We start from the raw sequence: 22,119 nt of genomic DNA, 5'->3' as shown, positions 1-22,119 counted from the left end.
CTGTGGTCCCCACCCCGAGAGAAGGACCTTGCAGCCCCTTAGGAGGGAAGCAAGACTGGTCTTATCCAGAGGTTTAGCAGGGCAGCTGCAGATGGAGAGCAATGGAAGACCCTGCCCAACAACTAGGCTTCAAAGTTCAGTCAAGGTTACTTCTTAGGGCAAGTGGTTCTTCACCGTAGTTTAATTCATGGCTTCTTTTAAGAATTTGTTTAAAAACTGTGGACCCTTTCTTCAGAAAAATGCTCTAATCCACAAACACATAAAAGTTTGCCTATAATATCAAAGGGTGCATGGGCCCACTGGGACCTCTAAGCCGGGTACTATCGCCTAAGGGTGTGGGGAGAGCTGAGATGATCGGGGACAGAGCAGGACTTGAAGCCTACTTAGCTGAGAGGAGCACAGGGGGAAAGATGCTGAAAGGGGGTGGGGGAGCAGCTCAGGAGCCTGTAGTCCTTTCCTATTTGCCCAGAGGTGGCTCTTGATGGAAAGATAAAGCTAAATGTGGCAGGAAGGACAAGAATATAGCTCCAGGTGTAGCAACAGGGAAAAGAGTGGGTGTGGAGGGGGGCTGCCCTTCCCTTTTTCTCTTTGAAAAAATACAAAACAAAACCCAATTAACCCAGAGTCGGCCCTGTTATCTCAGCTGGTCTCCCTCTCATCCCCTTCCTAGCACTTCTCCTAAGACCCACATCCCAGTCTGTAGTCTGAGGCCAAACCCTGCAGAGGCCCCTCTGAAGGAACCATAGATACATTATGATGGCCAAGATTAGAAGGAGACCAACTTAGGGGCAAAGGAAGCCCTTTAAGTTGCAGAATAAGTTCCCCAAACCTTAAAAAAAAAAAAAGAAAAAAAGAATCCCCAAATGTATTCTCTAGGGAAAAAGGAAATTTTTAAAAATGAGCCATTTGCTGTTTCTGGAAAAGGTGCTGACACTTTGCAGATAAGGAGAATGAATTGCTGTCCTGCCTTCAGCTAGCCATGTAAATAGGACCCAAAGAGGCTAGGGATTCCAAAAGCAGATAACCTCATTAACAGGCGGGGCTTCCTTCTGGAACCAGCATGGGTCCCAAGTGTGGCGCTGTTAGAAATAGGTTTCTGGGGTCAAGTTCCCAGAAACACTGTTTTTTAAATTGCAGTACCTGTCTAGAAAGAAGCAGAACTCTGACCTGGGTGGGTGACAGGAGTAATCAGAAGCAGCAGCCCCTAGCCTCAGAACATGTGTTTCTAGCCCCCTTCTGAACTGACCATACACTTTGACCCATGGAATCTGCTCCCTTAGACTCAAGAGCCCCTGTGACAAACACATTCACAGAACTCCAGGGAGACACCCACAATATTCTACAGTTTCAGGTTTACTGTTGGCTACTGACAATTTAATTTGTGTTGCCATTATATGTTTTTTTAAAAAAGACTTTGGTTTTCAAGACTCTCTTTTCTTTTCTCCCACTCATTATGTATCACGGATCTTGGCTTTTATGATCAGGAAATCATATTACAAAATCCAGAATGGAGACAATGATTCCCCATCTTGTGGAATGGCGGTGAAACAGGTTAGGGGTTTAGAAGTCAAGTGATTATATTCAAAGTCAGAGGAACAACAAAGCTGGTCTACAAGATGCCTTATTTGGACACTAGCTTTTAACCTGTCACTGATAGTTACTAACCAGGCATTTCAAGGGCAAGAAATTGTTTTCCCCAAACTACCTTTTTAGACAGTTCCAGGCAAGTAACAAAAAACCAAGAAAGGGCACTGTATTGCAAGTCCCAAGACGGGACTCTGGCCCTGGCTTGGCCCTCAGTAGAGCAGGGAACCTCATGAGGGAAGCTTTTCCTCTCTGAACAGCCTGGGTGTCCCGTCCTGTCAAGTGAGGGTGGTGGCCTAAACCATCTACTTCCAAGCCTCTAATTCTAACCCTACACAGAGGAGAAAAGGAAAGTCACAAACACACTACCTGCATTTCTTTAGGACAAGTCCCCATTCCTTACAGCTTAGACTCGCCCCTTCCTCACAGGAAACTCCACTCAGACCTGGTAAGCCTCTCCGTCCCCACGCATCTCTTCCTCCCTCTCTGCTGTGTTATGATTACTCTTCTCTAACTGCAGAGGCAGGCCTGTCCCCGTTACCCGAAGCCTCAGCCCCTACTCACCTCCTGGAGGAAGTGTCCCCACTTGGACCTCACTCTGCTCCCTCTTCCTCACGGGTCTGTCCTGCCGGCACTGACACTTGTTCGTTGCGGCTTGTAAAATACTATGTAGTCATTTTCCTGTGGGTGTGTCTTTTCTCCTCCTGCCCTGTCTCGCCCTTCCCTGCCTGGCATGTGGGGGTCAGGACTCGGGAGGGGGGACCAACAAGGTGAGCAGCCCTCTTCCCAGCCGGGGACAGGGCTGTGAGGCCACAGGGGACCTCCAAGTAGAGCTCCCACTTTCCTTCCTGTCTCATTGTTTTGCAGAAGATGGTTTGTCACCCACAAAGTGAACGCCTCAGGTTGGGATGGCAGCCTTGGCTGCAGCCCTGTTCAGGTTCGGTGGGAAGGGGGCGCTGAGAAGCGGGATTCTACGTGTGGCAGGGGTGGGTGGGCACGACCTACCGTCCACGGTGACTTGGCAGGAACACTCAGCCTGGCCGGCGCTGTTCTTGGCTACGCACTTGTATAAGCCCCTGTCCTCGGGCAGTGCCTTCTCAATGGAGACGGAGCACAGTGAGCCTGGGCGGGAAGAGGAACATTTGTTGAGTGGACCAGGTCTGAGCCCAACACCTGCCGGGCACTTGGAGCATCAGAGCGAGTGTTATTCACACGCCCAGAAATCAGAGGCCCTGTGGGAACCAACCCGCTCGCCCCACCAAAGCCAAGGCACTTTTTGCTGATAACCCAGACCCAAAATAACTGATCCCTAAATATACCCAACCTCCCCCCACCCCAGCAAGTTCTCTCATGGGGATATGATAGAAAGGTAAGAAGAAGAGAGAGAAATAGCCTCTGCCTTTGGAGAGCGTCAGCACAATAGAAGGGGCAGATGGACCCAGGCCCTCACACTGGATGTCACCAAGAGAGACAAGCAGTAGTCGGGCTCAGGTCCACAGACTGTGGTACGGACAGTGGCAGGTGAGGACACTCTGCCCTGCTTACAGCAACGCTTCTGGGAATGCATCCTAGAAAAGGGCATTTCGAACAAAGAGGTGAGGGGGGGGGGCAGGGCAGGAGCCCCTGTCCAGCAGGGACACTGGCCTGTGGGCAGATCTGTTGGGAGGAGACAGTGACCAGCCTGGGACCCCGGAGCTGGCTTTTCAGGAATGGTATCTGAGCTGAGAATCATGGCCGATGAGGGGCCCTGGGCTGGGAGAGGGGCTCTGTGGGGCTGCCCCTCTTCAGTGCAGGGTCCTTTGGTCCCCTCAGAGAGGGATGGCCTTCTTTTCCACAGGGCTACCCTTGCCCCAGCACACCTCTTCTGGCCTGGTTGGGGGAAGGAGGGGTCAGGCTGGGCATGAACAGGAGTCTGGTCCTCACCCATCCTAGCTCTCTCATCCCAGGGCTGGCTACTTCCCTGGGGGACACGTTTGGGGAGTTTCCCTTAGGGTGTGGGGAGACACCAGCTGAGGATTGGGCTTGCTGGGCCAGGCAGGAGGGCAGCAGTAGCCTCGTTCCTGCCATCAGACACACACACAAGCCAGCAGCACGGCATCCTGCCCAAAGCTGCCCTGTCGTCAGGGCAGCCGTCATCATACGAGGAGGAGGATACAGCCAGAGCCACATGCATCCTGCCGCCTGGAGCCATTGGCTCCGGCCACCTCCCTTTCCGCCACGCTGCCCGGCACAAGTCACTGGCTCTGAGCGGGCAGAGCTGTGTGCATCCCAGGTGCGTATGCGAAGCAGCATGACCTTTGATCTCAAAAGTCCCCGCACCCCCATTAGACAGATGCACAGACTTGACCAACAAATACCAGGATATTCAGAGAGAGGAAGGGTGATGTCAGTTCTGCCCAGAGAACCTCACTAAGGCTGGAGGAGAAAGCAGAGACAGAATAGTCCTCTTTACTTCCTGGCACCTGGGTAAGGTCTTCAACAGGGAAACCTTAGTCCCGCCGACCCCTTGGGGCAGGATGGCTGATCTGCGCCCCTCCCTCCTACACTCTCACTGAGACCCCACCTCTCAGAAGGACCTCACTATGCTCTCCCACCGGGGTTGGCAATGCCTCAGTATCTCTTCCCATTGTGGCTAGGAGATAGAATTTGCAGACACTACAGCAGAAAGGATTTAGGTTGGATTTTTAGGAGCTCTGTCATGAAAGTGAGAACTATGTGGCACAGGAAGCAGGGAATGAGGGTTACTATCTTCTAGAGAGAGAAATTTCCATTCATCTGGGAGGGCAGGGGCATGCGAAGATGACCTCTGGCCCCCAAACTCGAGGCTTAGAAGAAACGGACCCCATCTTGCCATTTTCCCTCAGTCTGAGGCTAAGGCTCGGGGAGCAGATATCCCACTGCCAACCGACATCCTGGTCGAATCCTTGATTGTCTCTCAGCTTCAGTCCCCCAGCTGCCTTCAGCCTTAAACCCAAATGGGACAAAACAGTAGTGAGACCCCCAGGAGAGGTGGAGCATGTAGACCATAGCCCTCACCCTTCACGGGGGGAAAGCATCAGAAAGGCAGTTTTTCCAAGCCGCTCACAGCCTGGACCCCTGGCCATGTGCGTGGGCTGGGGGAGGGCCCCCAGCAGGCTTGGAGGCTGGGCTGGCCCAGATTGAAGCATCTGGTATTTCCTGTGGGACAGCTTATTCCTGACCTCCAGAAGAAAAACTGTTTCCCAGAGTTTTTTTTGAGAAGCCTCAGCCTGGTGGGGAATTTTGAGAGGAAGGTGAGGGGGATGGGAACCAGGGATCCAATGAATGGCTCAGCTAGACCGGTCCCTGGGAGAGCCCCTCAAGGCCACAGAGTCTGAAGACCACCCCACCGTCTTGTGCTTTTTCTGAGTGTGTGGGGAGAGGGGGCGTGGGGTGTACGAGGTAGAGGGAGTGGTCCCAAGCCCTAGAGGCTCTGCTCCGAGGCTGCCCTCAGTCAGCAGTGTCTCCTGACCTGGTCCCCCGGCATGCCGGGACAGTACAACTCAGCTCCAGGTCACCTCCTCAGGGATGGTGCCTTCCTTGCCATCTCTAAGCACCCCTGGCCATAGGTGGACCTCTTCCGTGCCCTGAGTTCACCTTTATCAGAGCTTGTCTCCCAAGGCCATTACTGAAACACACGCCTCTCTCCCACGCTAGATCACGGAGGGCAGCGACTGTGACTATTATGAATGTTTTTCCTGAGCCTGGAATGCAGTCAGTTTAAAAACAAAAATTTGCCGTTCTGAGAATGTCCAAGGCATACTTCTAGAGCAGGTGATCTGGTAGGATCTATGCAACAGAAAGTCATGAACACTTAATCAAACAGAAGCTACCATTGAAAAAGATAATATAGTTTCTAAAAGGAAAAAAAAAATGCCTAACTCAGAATTCTTCAAGTGGATTATGCATACAATGAAAAGGGCTGGAATACTGCCTCACACATAGTAGGTGCTGTATAAATCCTTGTGTTTTGTAGGATGGACTTACACAGGTTTTGAAAAAGCCTTTGCAAGATCCCACACTGAAGGCAATTAAAAATGAATCATCGGTTGACAGCAGCAACAAAAATGAACCCTCATTCATAGATGGGGAGAAATGTTTGCCAGGGAGAGAAGCCTGGCCCGGGGACAGGAAACAAGGCATAAAGATGAAAGCACTTCTCAGGAGCAGCGCAGAGCTCACCGGCCAGCCATGGGCCTCCCAGTCCCGGGCCAAGGCCTGAGCAGCGCTGCTGCAGGTCCAGAAGGGGCCTGGTGAGGCCGCTCTGCAGGCCTGGAGGGCAGGCCCAGCTGCTGTAAGGGAGCACCACCCGCCCTGCCGTTCTGGGGGATGCAAGAAGAGCAAGGACACCTCCACAGGTCCCTCCAAGAATGAACAGTCAACTCAACTGACTGCCATCACACCTCTCCTGCTCTCCTTGGTGCTAGACAGAGTGGACATAATCATGTTTTGGGGGGGCCTGTGGGCTATGAGTCCTATCCAAGTACAGGGTTCAGAGAAGCACCCCTGAAACCTATCAACAGTGCCCACCAGCAGTAGGTCACAGACACACACACAGATGCGGGAAGAGCACAAGGGTCTGTCATGGCCAAAGGCCCCAGGGACAACAGTCTGGGAAGGAGTCCTGGAGGAAGTGAATCTTGATCTTAGATGGGGTAACAGAAGGGGGTTCAGTGCAGTGGAGCAAGAAGGGTTCCGGGTCAGGGATGCGGGGGTGGAGAGGATGCTCAGTAGGGTGTGAAGGACGGGGAAACCCACTTAGCAACCCCCCTTCTCCCTACAGACCCCTCAAAACTCCAGCTTCCTTCCTTCTTTCCACTGGTGCCATCACTGCGACCCAGCCGCCCACACATGGACACTCAGTGCGCCTCCACACCTTCCTCTCCTTTACCCCAGCCGCCCACCCTTCCAAGCCAGGCAACAGGTTCTGTTAATTCTGCCTTTGCTTCTTGCACTGGTTATCTCCTGTCTGTGGCCATGGCTACCTTGTTCGTCCAGGCCTCACCACCTTTCTCCCCACCCTCTTCGGTAAGCTCCTTCCTTGTCTTTGGGCACAGAATCAATCAAAACCCGTAAACCCCAGCTTTGTGTCTATTGCTCTCCATTCCCAACTCTTACATGGCTCCCTACTGCCTTTCGAATTGAGTTCCTTAGCATGATAGGGGATGGAATGGGGCCGCGCCTCCCTCTCGAGCCCAGATGATGCTGGGAGCGGGCCTGCCTTGGCTGCTGCCTGTGTTCCTGCTTGGGAAGCCCACACCCTCCCTCTCCTGCTGCGAGCCCTGCCCGCCTTCACACTTCAGATCAAGGCCCCGCTCTTTCACCACCAGCCTCTCCCTGCGGCCCAGCACTCAGCTCCCTCTCCTCTCACTCCCAGCAGCTCATCATTGGCACTTGGCTGGAAGAGGTTTATCACTGTGCGTGTGTGTCCTCTCTTTCCAGATCTATCGAGAGGACATTTACTCATACCTCTCAGAGGTCCCCCTCCCTGCAGCGGAGCCTCCTGAAGCGGTCACTGACAAGGCTTTACCGCAGGTTTTCTCCTGGGTCTGTGTTTGAGCCGGGCTCTTGTAGATTTGGACAGGGACGCACTAGAGAAGGGGCAGTGGACAGAGCGTGGCTGCTGTTTTGAGACCAGGCCTTCTCCCTCCCAGGCCCGTTTCAAGGTCAGCTTCCTCTACTGCAGTGAAAATACCAGGAACTTACAAGCCCAGAGGGCACCGCCAGTCTTCCAGCCTCCTGACAACTGTTGACGTGTTGCGGAATAAACAGCCATTAGCCTTTTCCCTTGATAGGCAACGCTCTCGGGGAGCTGATTAGGGAAGGACCAGGATACTGACACGCTAACAAGAAGTAACTAAGAGGTGATGGAGCACAGCTGTCTACGCGTTGGAACTCAACTGCCTGCCTTCCAATCCCAGCTCTGTTACTAACTAGCTGTGCAGCCTTGGGCAAAGTGCTTAACTTCTCTGTTAGATGGGCAGTATAGTGGTTGTGAGGATTAAATGAGTGAAAAGCATAGTAAGATGCCTGGGTCAGTGTCTGGCACGTGGTGTTCAATTAGTGCAGGCTATTCTTATTTTTCAAAGGAGAATTACAAATATTTAGAACCTTTTTAAAAGTTGGTTTGGGGGCTATCTCCATAATTCCCCCTCCCCACCCCAGTCTCTCTCTATCCTCTCATTGTGCTGGCCTTCATTTAATCATGTCTTCTTCCCCAGCTTTAGACCTAAAGGGTCCGTCTGAGGTGCTTTCTGTGGGAGGTGACACTGGAGTAGCCAGTGTAAAAGGGTCTCAGCGCCCAGCAGCTATGCTACATCAAGGCACCCTGGGTAAGAACAGTCCATTCTAAGGGCTCAGGTGCGTTTCTGAGACCAGAGCTGAGGTGTGCTTACACTGCTCTGTCCAGTTGATTGTTTATAAGCAGCTCTTGGTGGCTCTGCAGGTTCCACGCAGGTCCCACAACAGCTGCACAGCCATGGGCATTACCCTCAGCCGTCCCAACATCAGCTTCCCCGAGGGTGGTACAGCCATGGACCTCACAGCGTGTAGGACTATGGGACCACACATGTCCCCACGATGGCAGCTGCCCACCTTCTGTCCCGCCCCGAGAGGTCACCACAGGGTAGCCTGGGAAATTCTCCTGGTCAAGGTTTCGGGTCAGTTTTACCCGAAACTTTCCAACAGGGAGGGGCCCACAGAGGTGGCAGGGAAGGCTTGGCATCCACTGCCCTGGACATCTCATCCCACCATGGTGATCCCCCATACCTTCCTGTGTGTGGACAGGCCAAACTAGCAGAGGCAGGGGGATGGATGAGATGGCTTCTGGAGGTCCCTACCAAGCTGAGGATTTTCAGGTGGAAAAGCTATCGTGTCAACACATTAGCAGAAAAGACACCCTTTTTTTCTCTCCTGGCCAATTTCCCCTTTACTCTTTCAGCAGTTAGATTCAAAACGCTCAGCTGTTCCAGATTTGCTGTCTGAGCTGCAGAGTGAAGACAGAAACTCCGTCGTGAGCTGAGAGGGACAATGCTATTTTCAAATGCTTCATTAGGGTTTTTAAGAGGAAGGAAGAAAGCCAGATGAGGGGTGAGGGAGGGGTAAAGTGGGGTGCCGTCAGAGGACGGGAAGGAAGGCAGCGCAGCGGGGGGAGTGCTTCTGTCTCAGCTGATCTGGATTTGACAGGACTGTTAGGGCCTCTGCCCTGACTGCCCTCTACCCGCTCAAGGTTAAAATGCCACATCCCCGGGAGCTTGTGCCCTGCCCTGTCCAGAAGCACCAGCATCAGCCTCGAGTCAGGCCAGACTCTATCCTAGGGCCGGCCACCAGAGTGGGGCGTGGGAAGCCTGCTGTCCTTGGAGCTCCCATCCAGGACTGGGATTTACGAAAACATTTCAAACCAAATGAGGGGTCAGGGAAAATACCTCTCTCGTCCCCATCTCTTCTCTAGGTTAAACTGGCCCATCTGAGAACTCCAAACCATGAAAGGCCCCAGATGGCAGGATTTAGGGCCCCCCCTCTTCTCTCCACAACCCAAGAATGTGAAATACCAGCAAACAAAAGTCTCATCCAAATTAGGAAGCGAGTGGCTCTGTCTGCCTGTGAGTGTGTGCCGTAGGCGCTGCTTGGGGTTTTGGCTTCCCCCTCGGGTGCCTTCAAACACACAATGTTATCAAGACTTAAGTTGTTGACCCCAAATCACATCCCGTCACTGCACACCCTGACCTGAACCTAAAATACTGCTTCAAAGGCAGTTCTCAGCCCCAAGGCCCTGGTGCCCCCCATTTCCAAGCCTATGATCGGAGCCTTCTCTGGGCCAAAGCTGGGCATTAGCCCAGGCCTGCTCTGAGGAGCCACGCCTAGGGGTGCCATGAGGGGGCTCTGCCAGACAGATGCCGAGATCTGGGAATGTGCCTGGGGGACCAGGCACCCACCCCTGTCCCCCAGCAATGGAGTGTGGCGGGTACCAATCCTGTGAGTGAGGGGCACAGAGAGTGGCCTTTCCCACCCAGGCTCTGGGCTACTAACACCATCAACAAGCCAGGGCTCCAGGAGCTGACGGTGGCTGGGACAGAGCTACCCTTCCTCCCGGCCCCAACCGTGTTACCTTCTTGGGAGAGGACAATGAACTTGGTAGTCTTGAGCGTCTTTCCATTCAGTGTCCAGGTGATGGTGGCCGGGGGGTCAGAGGACACCTGGCACTGGAGCAGCAGTTTCGCACCCTCCACCACACGGAGATCTCGTAGCTTCTCCTTGAAGGCTGGGGCTGTCCCTTGGCTCTCGGGTCTTTTTTCATTATCTGTGGCCCCTGCATGGCCCCTCTTGCAGTTCACATCATTCTTAACCTCCTTCTTAAGTTCTTCGTTCCCAGCTGGTTTTAGGGCCTCGGACAACTTGGCATTGCCCAAGGGTTTGGGGGTCTCAGCTGACTTGACATTACCCAAGGGTTTGGGGGTCTCAGTCAGCTTGGCATTACCCAAGGGTTTGGGGGTCTCGGCCGGCTTGGCATTACCCAAGGGTTTGGGGGTCTCAGCCGGCTTGGCATTGCCCACGGGTTTGGGGGTCTCAGTCAGCCTGGCATTACCCACGGGTTTGGGGGTCTCGGCCGGCTTGGCATTACCCAAGGGTTTGGGGGTCTCAGCCGGCTTGGCATTGCCCATGGGTTTGGGGGTCTCGGCCGGCTTGGCATTACCCAAGGGTTTGGGGGTCTCGGCCGGCTTGGCATTGCCCATGGGTTTGGGGGTCAAGGCCGGCTTGGCATTGCCCACGGTTTTCAGAAACCCTGAAGGCTGGGCATTGCCTACAGGCTTGGGACCTTCTGCTGCCTTGGCATTCAAGGCTTCAGAGTTGTTACTGCCATTCTCTGCAGGTAATTTTTTCTTACTGCCCAACACCGAGCGAAAATCTGGGGTGGCAGGTTTTGGAGGTGGCACCTTCTCAGGCACAGGGGTCTTGGGAGTCCCCTTCTTGGCCAGGACAGAGCGGAAGTCCACCTGCTGGGGGCTATGCACCTTCCTCTCTTCCTCCGACACAGTCTTCGGCTTCACCTGCCGCTGCAGGTTGGCGCGGAAATCCATCTGCTCGGCTGGGATCTCCTTCAGGTCCTCTTCAGACAAGGTCTTGGTACTCACCTTCTTGCCCAGGAGGTCGCGGAAGTCCAGCTGCTCCACCTCCTGCTGGCGGATGGCCTCCTCGGTGTGCTGCCGCGTCTCCACACGCCTCGTGAGCACCCCGCGCACGCCCTCGCCGTCTCCCTCGTCGGGCCCGCCCTGCCCTCCTGCTGGCCAGCCGGGCCTCAGGCTCCCGTAGCCACCACCGCCACCACCATCAGCGCCAGCTCCCCGGCTGCAGAGGCCCTCACCGCTGGCAGGCTCCCTCCCCCTGCGACCAGTAAAGGGAAAAAGGAAAGTAGCAGGAGGAAAAGGGGCTGGGTAAGAAAGAGACGTCAGGGGAGAGCAAATCCCCAGGGAGGGAGGGAGGGTGGAGGGGAGGGGCAGGGGAGGGGGGCTGGCCAGGCCGTGTTTATAGAAGGGAACTTTGGTGAGAGGCGCTTGCTTGCTTAGTTGGTTTGTTACATCGGTAATGACTTCAGTAGCCTTATAAGGGTGTATGCCAAAAAAAAAAAATTTCACCCCCCTCTCCTCCCCTGCTCTCCCTCCCTCATTCCCCTTCCAATCTCTCCCTCTTGGCTCGGGCAGCCTCTACTGGAGGATACAAACAATCTGGGCCTGCTGGGCTGGGCCTGCTGGGAGCAGGAGGAAGGTGGGCGGGTGGTGGCACGGGGCCTGGCTGGGCAGCCCCTGGGTGGTACTCACCGCGGGACAGCTCTGGCAGGGCTGCTCTGTAGCATCAGTGACACCTGGCAACTGCATTCACCAACCCGGTTCCTGAAGAATTCAAGGGATCAATACAGATCAAGAGGCTTTCTGGCTGTGAGGAGGGCAGGGCAGGCGGGAACTTGGCCATGGGCTGGCTGGCTGACCCCAGGGAAGACAGGACCCTGGGCTAAGCTGTGACCCTAACACACCCACACCAGACCTAGATTTAGGGCAGGGCCCTCCCCCACTTTGGTCACGCTTTATTTTTCCAGCTCTTGTTTAAAAAGGAAAAAAAAAAAAAAAAAAAGAATCTTCTGGGCAATAGCTACGGTAGGCATCCAGAAGTAGGATTACTTTTCTGTAAGTATATTACAAAAATTATACAATCAATCGATCACTCGGTCAAGGAAGAGTGAAGACTAACACTGCTAAGGGCTGTGATGGAGCCCCTTGGTCTAGACTGTGTGGCCCCGGTCAGCCTGCCCCGTGACCCTGAGTCTGACTCCATGCTCCCTTAATACAGAGGTGGTTATTCCTTCTCCTCACAAGGTGCCCCTACCTGCTAGGTCCCCTTCACCTGCTCGTGAAACGAAAGCACCCTCCAATCCCTACCCACCAGTGAATGCCCTCAGATCAGAACTTTTTGTATTAAAAACCTAACAGGTGTCTCCCTACAAGGGTGACCCATTTTCTTCTTCCGTTGGGTGGAGAGGGCCCCGGATTCTTCAGCCCACTGTTAAAGCTGTTCATGACCAGCTGAGGCCCCTCTGCTCAGGAAAGGGGCTGCAACCAGGCTCGCTGTGCTGGGCTTACAGCAGATCAGCCCTCCGACCCCACAAGCCTGCCACCTGCTGGCATTTCTGGGCTCTGACCAGCCAAGAAGGTTCTGCTCAGACGAGGGGAAATGGAGGGGCAGATCTGAGAGCCAAAGGTGACTCTGCCTGATAATAACCACGTCATATGCAGCACCTTCCAGCCTTCATGACTCGCAGCCACTATCTTTCTTGTCCCCACACAGCCCAGTGAGGTTCAGAGCACTGCTGTGCCCAACGCAAAGGGAAGAAAGGGAGGCCCAGGAGTTTCCGGGATGCAGTGTTGGGCTCTTGGGGTCTCGCACTCATTCCCTGCACTTGGCCATCTTACTTGCACTTCAGGGGCTGACACATGCCCCAGACCCTACCGTAGACACAATCCATCTCACTTACTCATGGCAGCTCTGAAAGGTTGGGGTCAGCATTGTTTTTTGTTTTGTTTTTATTTATTTATTTTTTGCTGTGTTGGGTCTTCGTTGCTGTGCATGGGCTTTCTCTAGTTGTAGCGCACAGGGGCTACTCTTTGTTGCGGTGCGCAGGCTTCTCATTGCGGTGCTTCTCTTGTTGTGGAGCACGGGCTCTAGGTGCTCGGACTTCAGTAGCTGTGGCACGTGGGCTCAGGAGTTGTGGCTCGCGGGCTCTAGAGCGCAGGCTCAGTAGTTGTGGCGCACGGGCTTAGCTGCTCCGCGGCACGTGGAATCTTCCCGGACTGGGGCTCAAACCCGTGTCCCCTGCACTGGCAGGAGGATTCTTAACCACTGCGCCACCAGGGAAGCCCAGCATTGTTTTTATAGGTAAGAAAAATGAAGTTCATCAAGGTTAAGTAATTTTGCCTAAACTCACAGAGCTGGCTAGCAGGGGAAGGGGTTGGGACCTGGGTCTACTTGAATCCAAGACCTGTAACTTTCCCATCCCACCCCACTGATTGCTGACCAGTACAAATCTATTCTGGGACATGTGTGTGTTTGTGTGTGTGTCTGTGTGTATGTGTATATCAACTGCAGGTGTGTGGGCTCCACCTGATGGGCACCTGTGCCTGCAGGCCCATGTTTGGGAACGTGTGTATGTCGCCCCCACGTGGACAGAGAGCTGAGCATGTGTCCCGTAGCTCTGCCGATGCATGTGGGTATCTACCTTGCTTTGCCTGGCCTCCCTCCCAATGGAGGACCAGCTCCGGGTCAGGCACCGGCAGCCCACTGTGTGGCAGATGATTCTTGAGGGTCCCGGCGGGGGGGGGGGTCACTGTTCACTCCTGGACACTGGGACCCACATGACAGAAGGAGAGGTTGATTTTCGTGCTCCCTAACACTCCTCTCATCTTCTGGGGTCCCCTTCTGGTCACCTTCCTCAATGCTCAAGCTCTCGGGGGTGAAGATTCAAGGTTCGGGGAGCTTGAGGGCCCAGGGTGCTCCTGTGCGCCACAAACAGCAGTAAGGTGCCTCCTCAGTGCCAGGCCCTGGGAAGGCTGGGAGGCCCTCAGAGCATCCTGAGAACTCAGCACAGAAGGCTAACAGGGCTTGGGTCAACCATGGGAGGTCACTTGGGGGTGAGGCCCAGCCCCCTGGCACCCCCCTTCTGCCAGGCTGCTGGCCAGTAGAGCCCACTCTGTTCCCACTTTTCTTTCAAGCACAGGGTGAGGGGCCTGGGGTTGGCGTGGAGCAGGAGGACGAGATGCCCGAGGGCCACGTTTTCCGGGGAGCCCTTTTCGACATCTCCTCAGCTGAGTTTCCTCCTCTCACAAGCAGCACACAGCCCAGATGCAAAAATCAGGAGCAGACACTGACCAGATGGCCCTGCTTTGCCCTAGCCAAGCCCCTCAGAGGCTCTAAATGGTGGGGTGCCCTGACCCCCAAGCTGGAGTAAGCTCTATCTCCCCATGGGGGAAGCAGGTAAGCACTTCTGTTGTTTTCTGTTACCTGCCTTGAAGGAGACAGGTACAGGTGGCCTTCCCCAGGCCTCACCCTGAGGTACCCAGGCAGTCTGAGGGGGCAGATGGGAGGTAGAGAACTTGGGATACCATGGCTGGCCCACTAAGTATATCATTCCTTGGCATGGGGCTCACTATGCCTGCAGCCACAAACTTAAGTCTCTGCTAGACTTTGAAGGCTAATCATGGGTTCATTTGGAGCCTGCAAAGGTCAGAGAGGCCTGTTGCCTGGAAGCCACACCCCAGATAATCTAACCAGCTGATCAGCCTCTTCGGCCCTCTTTTTTTTTTTTTTTTTAATTTATTTATTTGTTTATTTTTGGCTGCGTTGGGTCTTCATTGTTGTGCGGTCTTTCTCTAGTTGTGGTGAGCTGGGGCCACCCCTTGTTGCAGTGCGCGGGCTTCTCATTGCGGTGGCTTCTCTTGTTGCGGAGCACGGGCTCCAGGCACACAGGCCTCAGTAGTTGCAGCACGTGGGCTCAGTAGTTGTGGCTCGTGGGCTCTAGAGCGCAGGCCCAGCAGTTGTGGCGCACGGGCCTAGTTGCTCCGTGGCATGTGGGATCTTCCCGCACCAGGGCTCGAACCCGTGTCCCCTGTGTTAGCAGGCAGACTCTTAACCACTGCACCACCAGGGAAGTCCCTTCGGGCCTCTTTGGTGTCTGCACATACTGTATTCAGTTACAAAGTCAGGCCTGAGGCTGAGGCGCCACGCCCATGCCCAGCCCAGGTGCTGCCACAGAGGACATGCGGCTGTCGCCCTATAGGCTGTACCTTTTACAACTAACAGAATCCTTTGTGTTCCCTGCCTCCTAAACCCTGAATAAGAAGCCCCAGTCTTTGGTTACAAAGCCTTGGACGCTGTCCCACTCTGAATCACCCACCCCTGGAATGGATTTTATATGCAAAATTAGTTTAAAGAACTAATTTCCTGGCAAGTATCAATTTTTGAAATATTTCAGCTGGAATTTGGAGCTGACTTTTTGACATTTCCCCTTTTAGTTAGGGAGACAAGGGCTAGGGAAGGGGAGGGGAGGTAGAAACCAACCACCCGTATGTACCCCCAACTTCAGCAGGACAGAGAGCACCTGTCCCACCCCCACTCTCAGCCTGGCTTCCTCCCAGCCTCCTAGTCTCCCTCCTTGAAAGGCATTCTGTCCTGGGTCTAGGTCTGGGTCTGAGAAAAGCCACAGGGCAATGGGCCTCCTGGCAGGCCTGGCACACACTTCCCAGGGCAACTTTCCACGGACTGGCTCCTTCTCACTGGGGACAAAGCCAAGGCCAGGGCAGCAGCCTCCCAAAGGAATGAAGAGGCTGGACTCTGGGGAGGGAAAAGGGGCAAGGGCTGCACGTGTGGGGACCCTAGTGTGATGTCCCAGTCTTCCCAAGTTCCCAGTGCACTGAAACGAAGAATGAAGGAGCATCTGATTTAAAGACAGAGCTAGGGTTCCAGTCTAGGCTCTGCTACTCACCTTTGGGTAGCCGTGACCCTGAGGCCTCAGCTTCCCCCATTATTAAACAAGGAGGTGGCTAGATAACTTCTGAAGTCCCTTCCAGCTAGGACAGTCTAAGTTTTATGACTGTCCCCAGCTGGGCCCAGACAGTCTGCCTGCCGACCTCCCAGTGCAACCCTCCACTCTGGCCTGGCAGACTTCCCACAGCCTTGCTTTGTTCTTTCCTACCCTCTCGTGCTCAGCCTATCCAACGAGACTTTACTCATTTGCCTCAGAATCCCACAAAAAGCTCATCTCTTCTAGGATGTCTAGCTTGATTACATGAGTATTATCTCAAAGCACCACTCCTTTCATACAGACAAGCTCTATTCTAACATACAATCAGTTTCCACTATTTGTACTGTCCTAGAGGAAGAAGAAACTATCTTCTCTCTATTTTGGAGGCAGATTGGCCTTCCTGATAATAAATGGTTCAGACACAAGGCAAAGGCCGTTGATGTGTTCTGAGCATACTGCTGATGGTGGTAGGATGACCAGTCAGCCCATGGACATCTCATCAGCTGACCACAGACATGTTATTAGCTCAGATGAGGTTTGCTGAGCCTTGCCCAGCTAAGTAGAATTTCCTAGCAGATCCAAAGATGCCCAATGAATAATAAATGGGTATGTTCTTAAAAGTCACTAAGTCTTGGGATGATTTGTTATGCAGCAAAAGCTAATGATGCAAATAGAAAGCACATGCCCAGAAAGGACCCAAGTAGATGGAGCACATGCTGGGTTTTGTCATTACTGTAGGAACAATGCTCCATCATGGCAGTAGCTTTGGCATATTGCTACAGAGCTCAGAGACTTGAACATGATGGGCTCAGTACAGGGAAATGATTGATCCAGGAGAGCAAGCCCCTTGCAAGGTGGCCAGGCACCTGAGCCAGAGCAGTCCAGCCATCTTCAGGATGTGGCACAACCTGTTTACAGAGTCCAGGTACAGACAAGTGCTCTTCTTCAATGCTAATACCAACCCTAGGGGCTGGCGTTCTGTCTCTGCCAACCCAGGGTTGGCATGGAATTTTAAGAGTTAGAACATTTTAAAGGTAGAAGAACATTTCTGGATCACATTCATATAACAAATAGTTACCAAATGCTGACTACGGGCAGATAACTGTTCTAGGCACTGGGAACACGGCAGTGTGCCTTCATGGAGCTTACCTTCCCATGTTCCCTAGAAAGACCTTGAAAGGGAGGAAGAAGGAATGGGGATAGTTAACGTCCCTGTGGTGGTTTTAAATGTCTACAAATTCTTTGATACTCCTTTCTCCAAGAGGTGGAACTTAATTCCCCTCCGCTGGAGTATGGGTTGTACTTAGTGACTCACTTCTTGCCAAGAGAGTGTAGCAGAAGTAATGGTGCTTCCATTACTTCCAAGGATAGGTCATACGAGACCTTGCAGGTTCCAACTAGTTCTCTCTCTTAGACCACCAACTCTGGGGAAGCCAGCTGCCATGTCATGAAGACACTCAAGCAGCACTAGGGAGAGGTCCACACAGCCAGGAGCTGAGGCCTCCTGCCAACAGCCCTGTGAGTGAGCCGTCATAGATGTGGACCCTGCAGCCTCAGTCGAGCCTTCAGAGAGACAGGAGCCCCTGCTGACATCTTCACTGAAACCTCACGTAAAACCCTGAGCCAAAACTCATCTAGCTAAGCTGCTTCAAATTCCCGACCCATACAAACTATGAGAATATAACTGTTTGTTGTCTGAAGCTGCTATGTATGGGGGTAATTTGTTACTCTGCAATAGATAATGAATACATTCCCTCTATCCTGCTGCTTTTCCAATTTTAATCCATCTTCCCTCCTTCACAGTCTTCATACACCAAATAATGGGGGAACAAAAGCCAGGATGTAATAAGACAGAGGACTCTGGGGAACTGAGCTCAGAAGAGAAGGCTCTCAATGAACCTCTGTTGTATTGAAGTGGAAGAAACAAAAGCAGCAGCACCAAGCCTGCACCTTCTTTACCTTGAAGCCCAACCCCACATTACTTTGTGATTCCCCTGGCTTCCCAGTCCCAGGTAGGGACTTTGCCGGGAGGTAGGAATTTGGGGGGTAGGGGTTAAAGGAGGTTGGCAGGTCATGCAGACTCACTTGAGCAGGATCTCATACTGGCCGGCATGCCAGGGCTGCACGTTCTTTAGAATCAGGGTGAACACGTCCTCATTCTGTAGCACCTCAAAGTGGCCAGTGTCTTTGGAGAGGGCTTTGCCGTCCCGGAGCCAGTGCACAGTGGGGAAGGGGTCCCCAGCTATGGCACAGGAGATGAGGACACTCTGGCCCAGGCAGGCTGTCACTGAGCGGGGCTTGCTGATGAACCAGGGCTGGGTGCCATCCTGAGGCTCTGAAGTTAGCAAAGGATTGAGTTAGAGAGGGAGGCCTTTCAGCAGAGAGCATCCACTCAACTCTCCATGGCAGTGAATGTCGGAAGACAGAGTGTTACCCAAAGGACAGCTTGTCCAGAAATCACTTTTATTGAACATACAGGTAGAGCACATCCTTCTCATGGCAAATCTGTCTTGGTTACTTCTCACAGGATAATATTAACATGAATTTGTATATCCAAAGCATGGGAGGTTGTCCAGAAGGTACAGGGGCACTGGGATAGGTACCAATGATCTGCATGACGTGTGTATGATTAAGAGTTGTCACTTGCTTCATGTGTGCTTAATTTGTCTCTCCTCTTAAATATGGATTCTCTAAAGGCTAGGACCGTCATAGGCCGTAACTCATCTGTCACTGCCGAACTGTTAGTGTGTTAGGAGATATCTCTCCCAGCACTCTCCGCAGCTTGACACCAGTACCCCAGAGAGGGCAGGAGCTTCAGAAGGTAGGGAAGGGTGGCCCCACTCAGCCAGAGCCTCAGATGTAGGATGGGGAGCTGGCCACTGGGGCTGGGATGGGACCAAGGGAGTGTGGGGTCCGTGGTGGGGACAAAGTAGGCCCACATGGTTTCCTCGCCTCCAAATCACCTTTGGAGAGACCATGGCAGCAAAGCCTCCCTGCCCCTGCCCCTGCCGCCACTGGTCAGTGGGTCAGCCTCACCTTGCACTGTGAGCATGGCCTGGGTGCGGACCTCTCCTGCGCTGTTCCAGGCTTCACAGGTGTAAGTGCCCGTGTCCTCCGGGAACACTTCCTGGATACAAAGGCTGTGCTGAGTGCCTCTCTGTTCAAAGTGGAAGTCCTCTGACTCCTGGATCTCATTCCCATTGTGAAGCCAGATGACCTCAGGGGGTGGGTTCCCTGAACGGGGAGGAGAGGCAGGGGAGCTGGTCAGGGAGGTGCTTCCCTGGGCTGTGCAGCAACTCTACTTAATACTATGACATTGTATTGCATAAGTTTTCCCATCCATAACATATTCTAACCCTATCTATCTCAAAGGTTTACTGGGAGGATTAAATAAATTAATACCTTAGCAGCCCACTAGAAACGCAGACTAGAATAGCATCTGGCACAAAGAAAGTACTCAATGCATGTTCATTGTAGTTACTTAACAACAGATTTGGGGAAACCAGAAAGAACCCAGAAGTGAAAAATATTACTTCAGAGATAAAAGAGGAAACCTAGAAGAATGGTTTTTAAAATCGGAATTCAAACTGCTTGATAATGCTGAGTGGTAGCTGGATCAGCGGGTTCCAGCACTGTTTCCTGCTGTGCACACCTCACACCTTGCGTGCACGCCCAGGCAACGCCATGGGGACTTCACAGAAACTCCCTTGTCAGTTTTCACCAAGGGAAAGCTCCCTCAGCGCTTCATTTTGCTACCATACAAATGTTGTCCAAGGGTGAAGATGGGTACCAGGCTTTCCAAACCCAGCTCATGGTGGATAGCATTTCCACTTCTACTAGTCTACTTCCCTGGGTAGCTTCTAGCCATTTGTTGGGGCATAAAACAATGGCCACCTGTGAGGGTTTCCTCTGCGGAAAGAGCTGAGCCACTGCACTCTGCTTCCAGGGGAGCAAGTCCCCGGGAATGGCTGCTGAGGGAGGCTGCGTGGTATCAAGCTCTTCCGAGGACAGAGGAGACCACCATCTGTCTCTGATGGGGTAGCCAGCATGTGTCTGGAGGCCAGGGGCAGGGTGCCTCTGATTTCTATCAACTCGAGGAGTATGTGCAGGGGAGGGGACCCAGCCTCTGCCTGCATTGTCCCGGGACTGCCTTCAGCCTTCGGGAGCAGGGAGTTCATCCTAGGATCCCTAAAAGGGTGAGCCCATGGGTTCATTCTCTCCCAACTCCTCTTTATCTCTTCTGCAACTCAAAAGGAACTGAAAAACCAGACAGGACCTCCAGACTGTCAGCGGGACTGATCAGAGGCCAGCATGAGCCTGTGTCAGTAAGTCTGTGCCAGGATATTCCCCAGGCTTCGCTTGCTGGCTTCTAGCAAAAACAGTAAAATCTCTCACTGGGCTGTTCATCCCACACTCTTGTCACCCCACCCATTTGAGAAGGACCCCTGTTCTATCTTCTCACCTTAACATTTGAATAGAGCAACTGAGACTTATCTTCCAAGGGTTAGAAAGTTCTCACATCATCTGGTTTTGGACATGTGTTTACAATCTTCCAGCTACATTGGCCATACTATGTTCTCAGTTAATCCCTCACCTCTCTAGCATGGCCATCTTCTTCCCTGGACCACTTAACCTTGAATCCAGAAAATGCAGCCCAGAGAAAGCAGAAGAGAGGGACCAAGAGGCTCCACTCCTTTGGGTCCACTGACTGACAGGCCCAGGCTGCCTTTCTGGCGGACAGTGGTCTGAGCGGGATGTCGGGAAGCAAAGCCCATGTTGCAACCGTGCCCGTTGTCACGTATACCCCGGGGACAGAGATGCGGGGACAGACCTGACACCTGGACTGTCATGGTGACCTGGCTCCCGTCCATGACTCTGAGATCAGAGAGGCCCTGCAGGAAGAGGGGCGCGACGGGCTGGCTGGAGGCCGTGGGCAGGAGGTACTCACTCTTCTCGTCACTCTTCTTTTCTGCGTGGCAAACAGAATGTGGGGTGAACATTCACTCGTTCATTCCGCAGACACAGACGAAATGAGCACTCAGCACATGAATGTGTTGGGGCTCAGGTTCCCACCAGAAACTGACCGCTGCCAGATAAGGAGCTCGGGAGGCCCTGGAGATCCCTAGGAACAAGGCGTGCCCATTTCCCTGTGTGGTACGACAGTGCTCTTGCCTCACAGCAGGAGAGGACGAGGCCTCTGCAGGGCCATGTCCAACCTAGGCTCTGGCTCCCCAGGAGCACTTCCAGGGGATGGAGGCTGGGAGTGGGGGAGCCAATACTTGGCATCTTAAGAGACTTTTTTTCCCCTTAAATTGTATTTACTCTTTTGAATAAGTGATACCTTCATCTAGCATAAAATTCAGAAGGTACAAAGAGTATGTGTACAGTCTCCCTTCTACACTTGTCCTCTGGCCAAACGTCTCTCCCCAGAGACAACCGATTTTCAGTTCCTTGTTCACCTTGCCAAAGACGGTCCATGTGTATAACACACAATAGCATATAGGTATACTCTTTAATTTTTCTTCTCTTAAAAAAAAAAATGATAGCACACTATACACAATGATTGGCATCTTGCTTTTTCATCTAACAATACAGTTATCCTTCAGTATCTGCAGGGTACTGGTACCAGGACCCCTTGCAGACACCAAAATCTGCAGATGCTCCAGTCCCTTATATAAAATGGCCTAGTATTTGCATATAACCTAAAATCCTCCTGTATACTTTAAATCATCTCTAGATTACTTATAATACCTAATACAATGTAAATGCTATGTAAATAGTTACCAGTGTGGCAAATTCAAGTTTCGCTTTTTGAAACTTTCTGGAATTTTTTTTTTCTCGAATATTTTTGATATGCGGTTGGTTGAATCCGCAGATGCAGAGCCCATGGATGCAGAGGGCTGACTGTATATCTTGATGTTTCTCATAGAACAGAACTGGAGAGCTTCCTCATTGTTTTCTATGACTGCATGATGCTCCTTTACCATCTCCTGAGATTTTAAGCACCTCAAGAAAGTCAAAGACGCTACATAATTAGAATGACTAAAATTAAAGACTGATCAACCTAAGTACTGGGTCTGGCAAGGATGTGGAGCAACTAGAACTCTCCTACGCCGCTGGTGCGAGTGTAAAATAGTACAGACCCTTTTGAAAACAGTATGGCAGTTTCTTAAAAAGTTAAACATACATTTAGCATATGAGCCATTCATTCTAAAAGCACATAACCGTACAAAGAGTTGCACACAAGCATTCATAGCGGTTTTATTCCTAACGGCCCCAAACTGGAAACAACCCAAATATTCCATCAACAAGTGAATGAATAAACAAATTATGATGTATCCGTACAATGGAATACTACTCAGCACTAATGAGAGACACTACAACAGGAACAAATCTCACAAAAATTACACTGCATGAAAGAAGCCAGGCGAAGAAAGAGTACCTAATGGATG

At 52.5% G+C, this 22,119-nt stretch overlaps 1 protein-coding gene across 13 annotated transcripts in view; it reads right to left on the bottom strand.

Annotated features, from left to right (window-relative positions):
- The window catches only part of MYLK (myosin light chain kinase), a 342,321-nt gene that overhangs the window by 71,273 nt on the left and 248,929 nt on the right, over positions 1 to 22,119 (bottom strand). For 12 of the 13 annotated variants that reach the window (XM_068546603.1, XM_068546599.1, XM_068546604.1 and 9 more), the window contains 6 exons: positions 20,499 to 20,636; positions 18,704 to 18,901; positions 17,753 to 18,002; positions 11,418 to 11,489; positions 9,710 to 10,983; positions 2,590 to 2,706 (listed from right to left, as the gene is read on the bottom strand). In XM_068546603.1, coding sequence (XP_068402704.1) covers positions 2,590 to 2,706; positions 9,710 to 10,983; positions 11,418 to 11,489; positions 17,753 to 18,002; positions 18,704 to 18,901; positions 20,499 to 20,636 — 2,049 coding nt within the window. Of the gene's footprint in view, positions 1 to 2,589; positions 2,707 to 9,709; positions 10,984 to 11,417; positions 11,490 to 17,752; positions 18,003 to 18,703; positions 18,902 to 20,498; positions 20,637 to 21,451; positions 21,618 to 22,119 lie in introns of those variants that run through there. The other variant, XM_068546612.1, reaches the window with a different exon arrangement.

Source organism: Eschrichtius robustus, chromosome 6 (assembly GCF_028021215.1).
Source record: "Eschrichtius robustus isolate mEscRob2 chromosome 6, mEscRob2.pri, whole genome shotgun sequence".
Taxonomy (NCBI): Eukaryota; Metazoa; Chordata; class Mammalia; order Artiodactyla; family Eschrichtiidae; genus Eschrichtius; species Eschrichtius robustus.
This window is presented reverse-complemented; position numbering and strand designations above follow the sequence as displayed.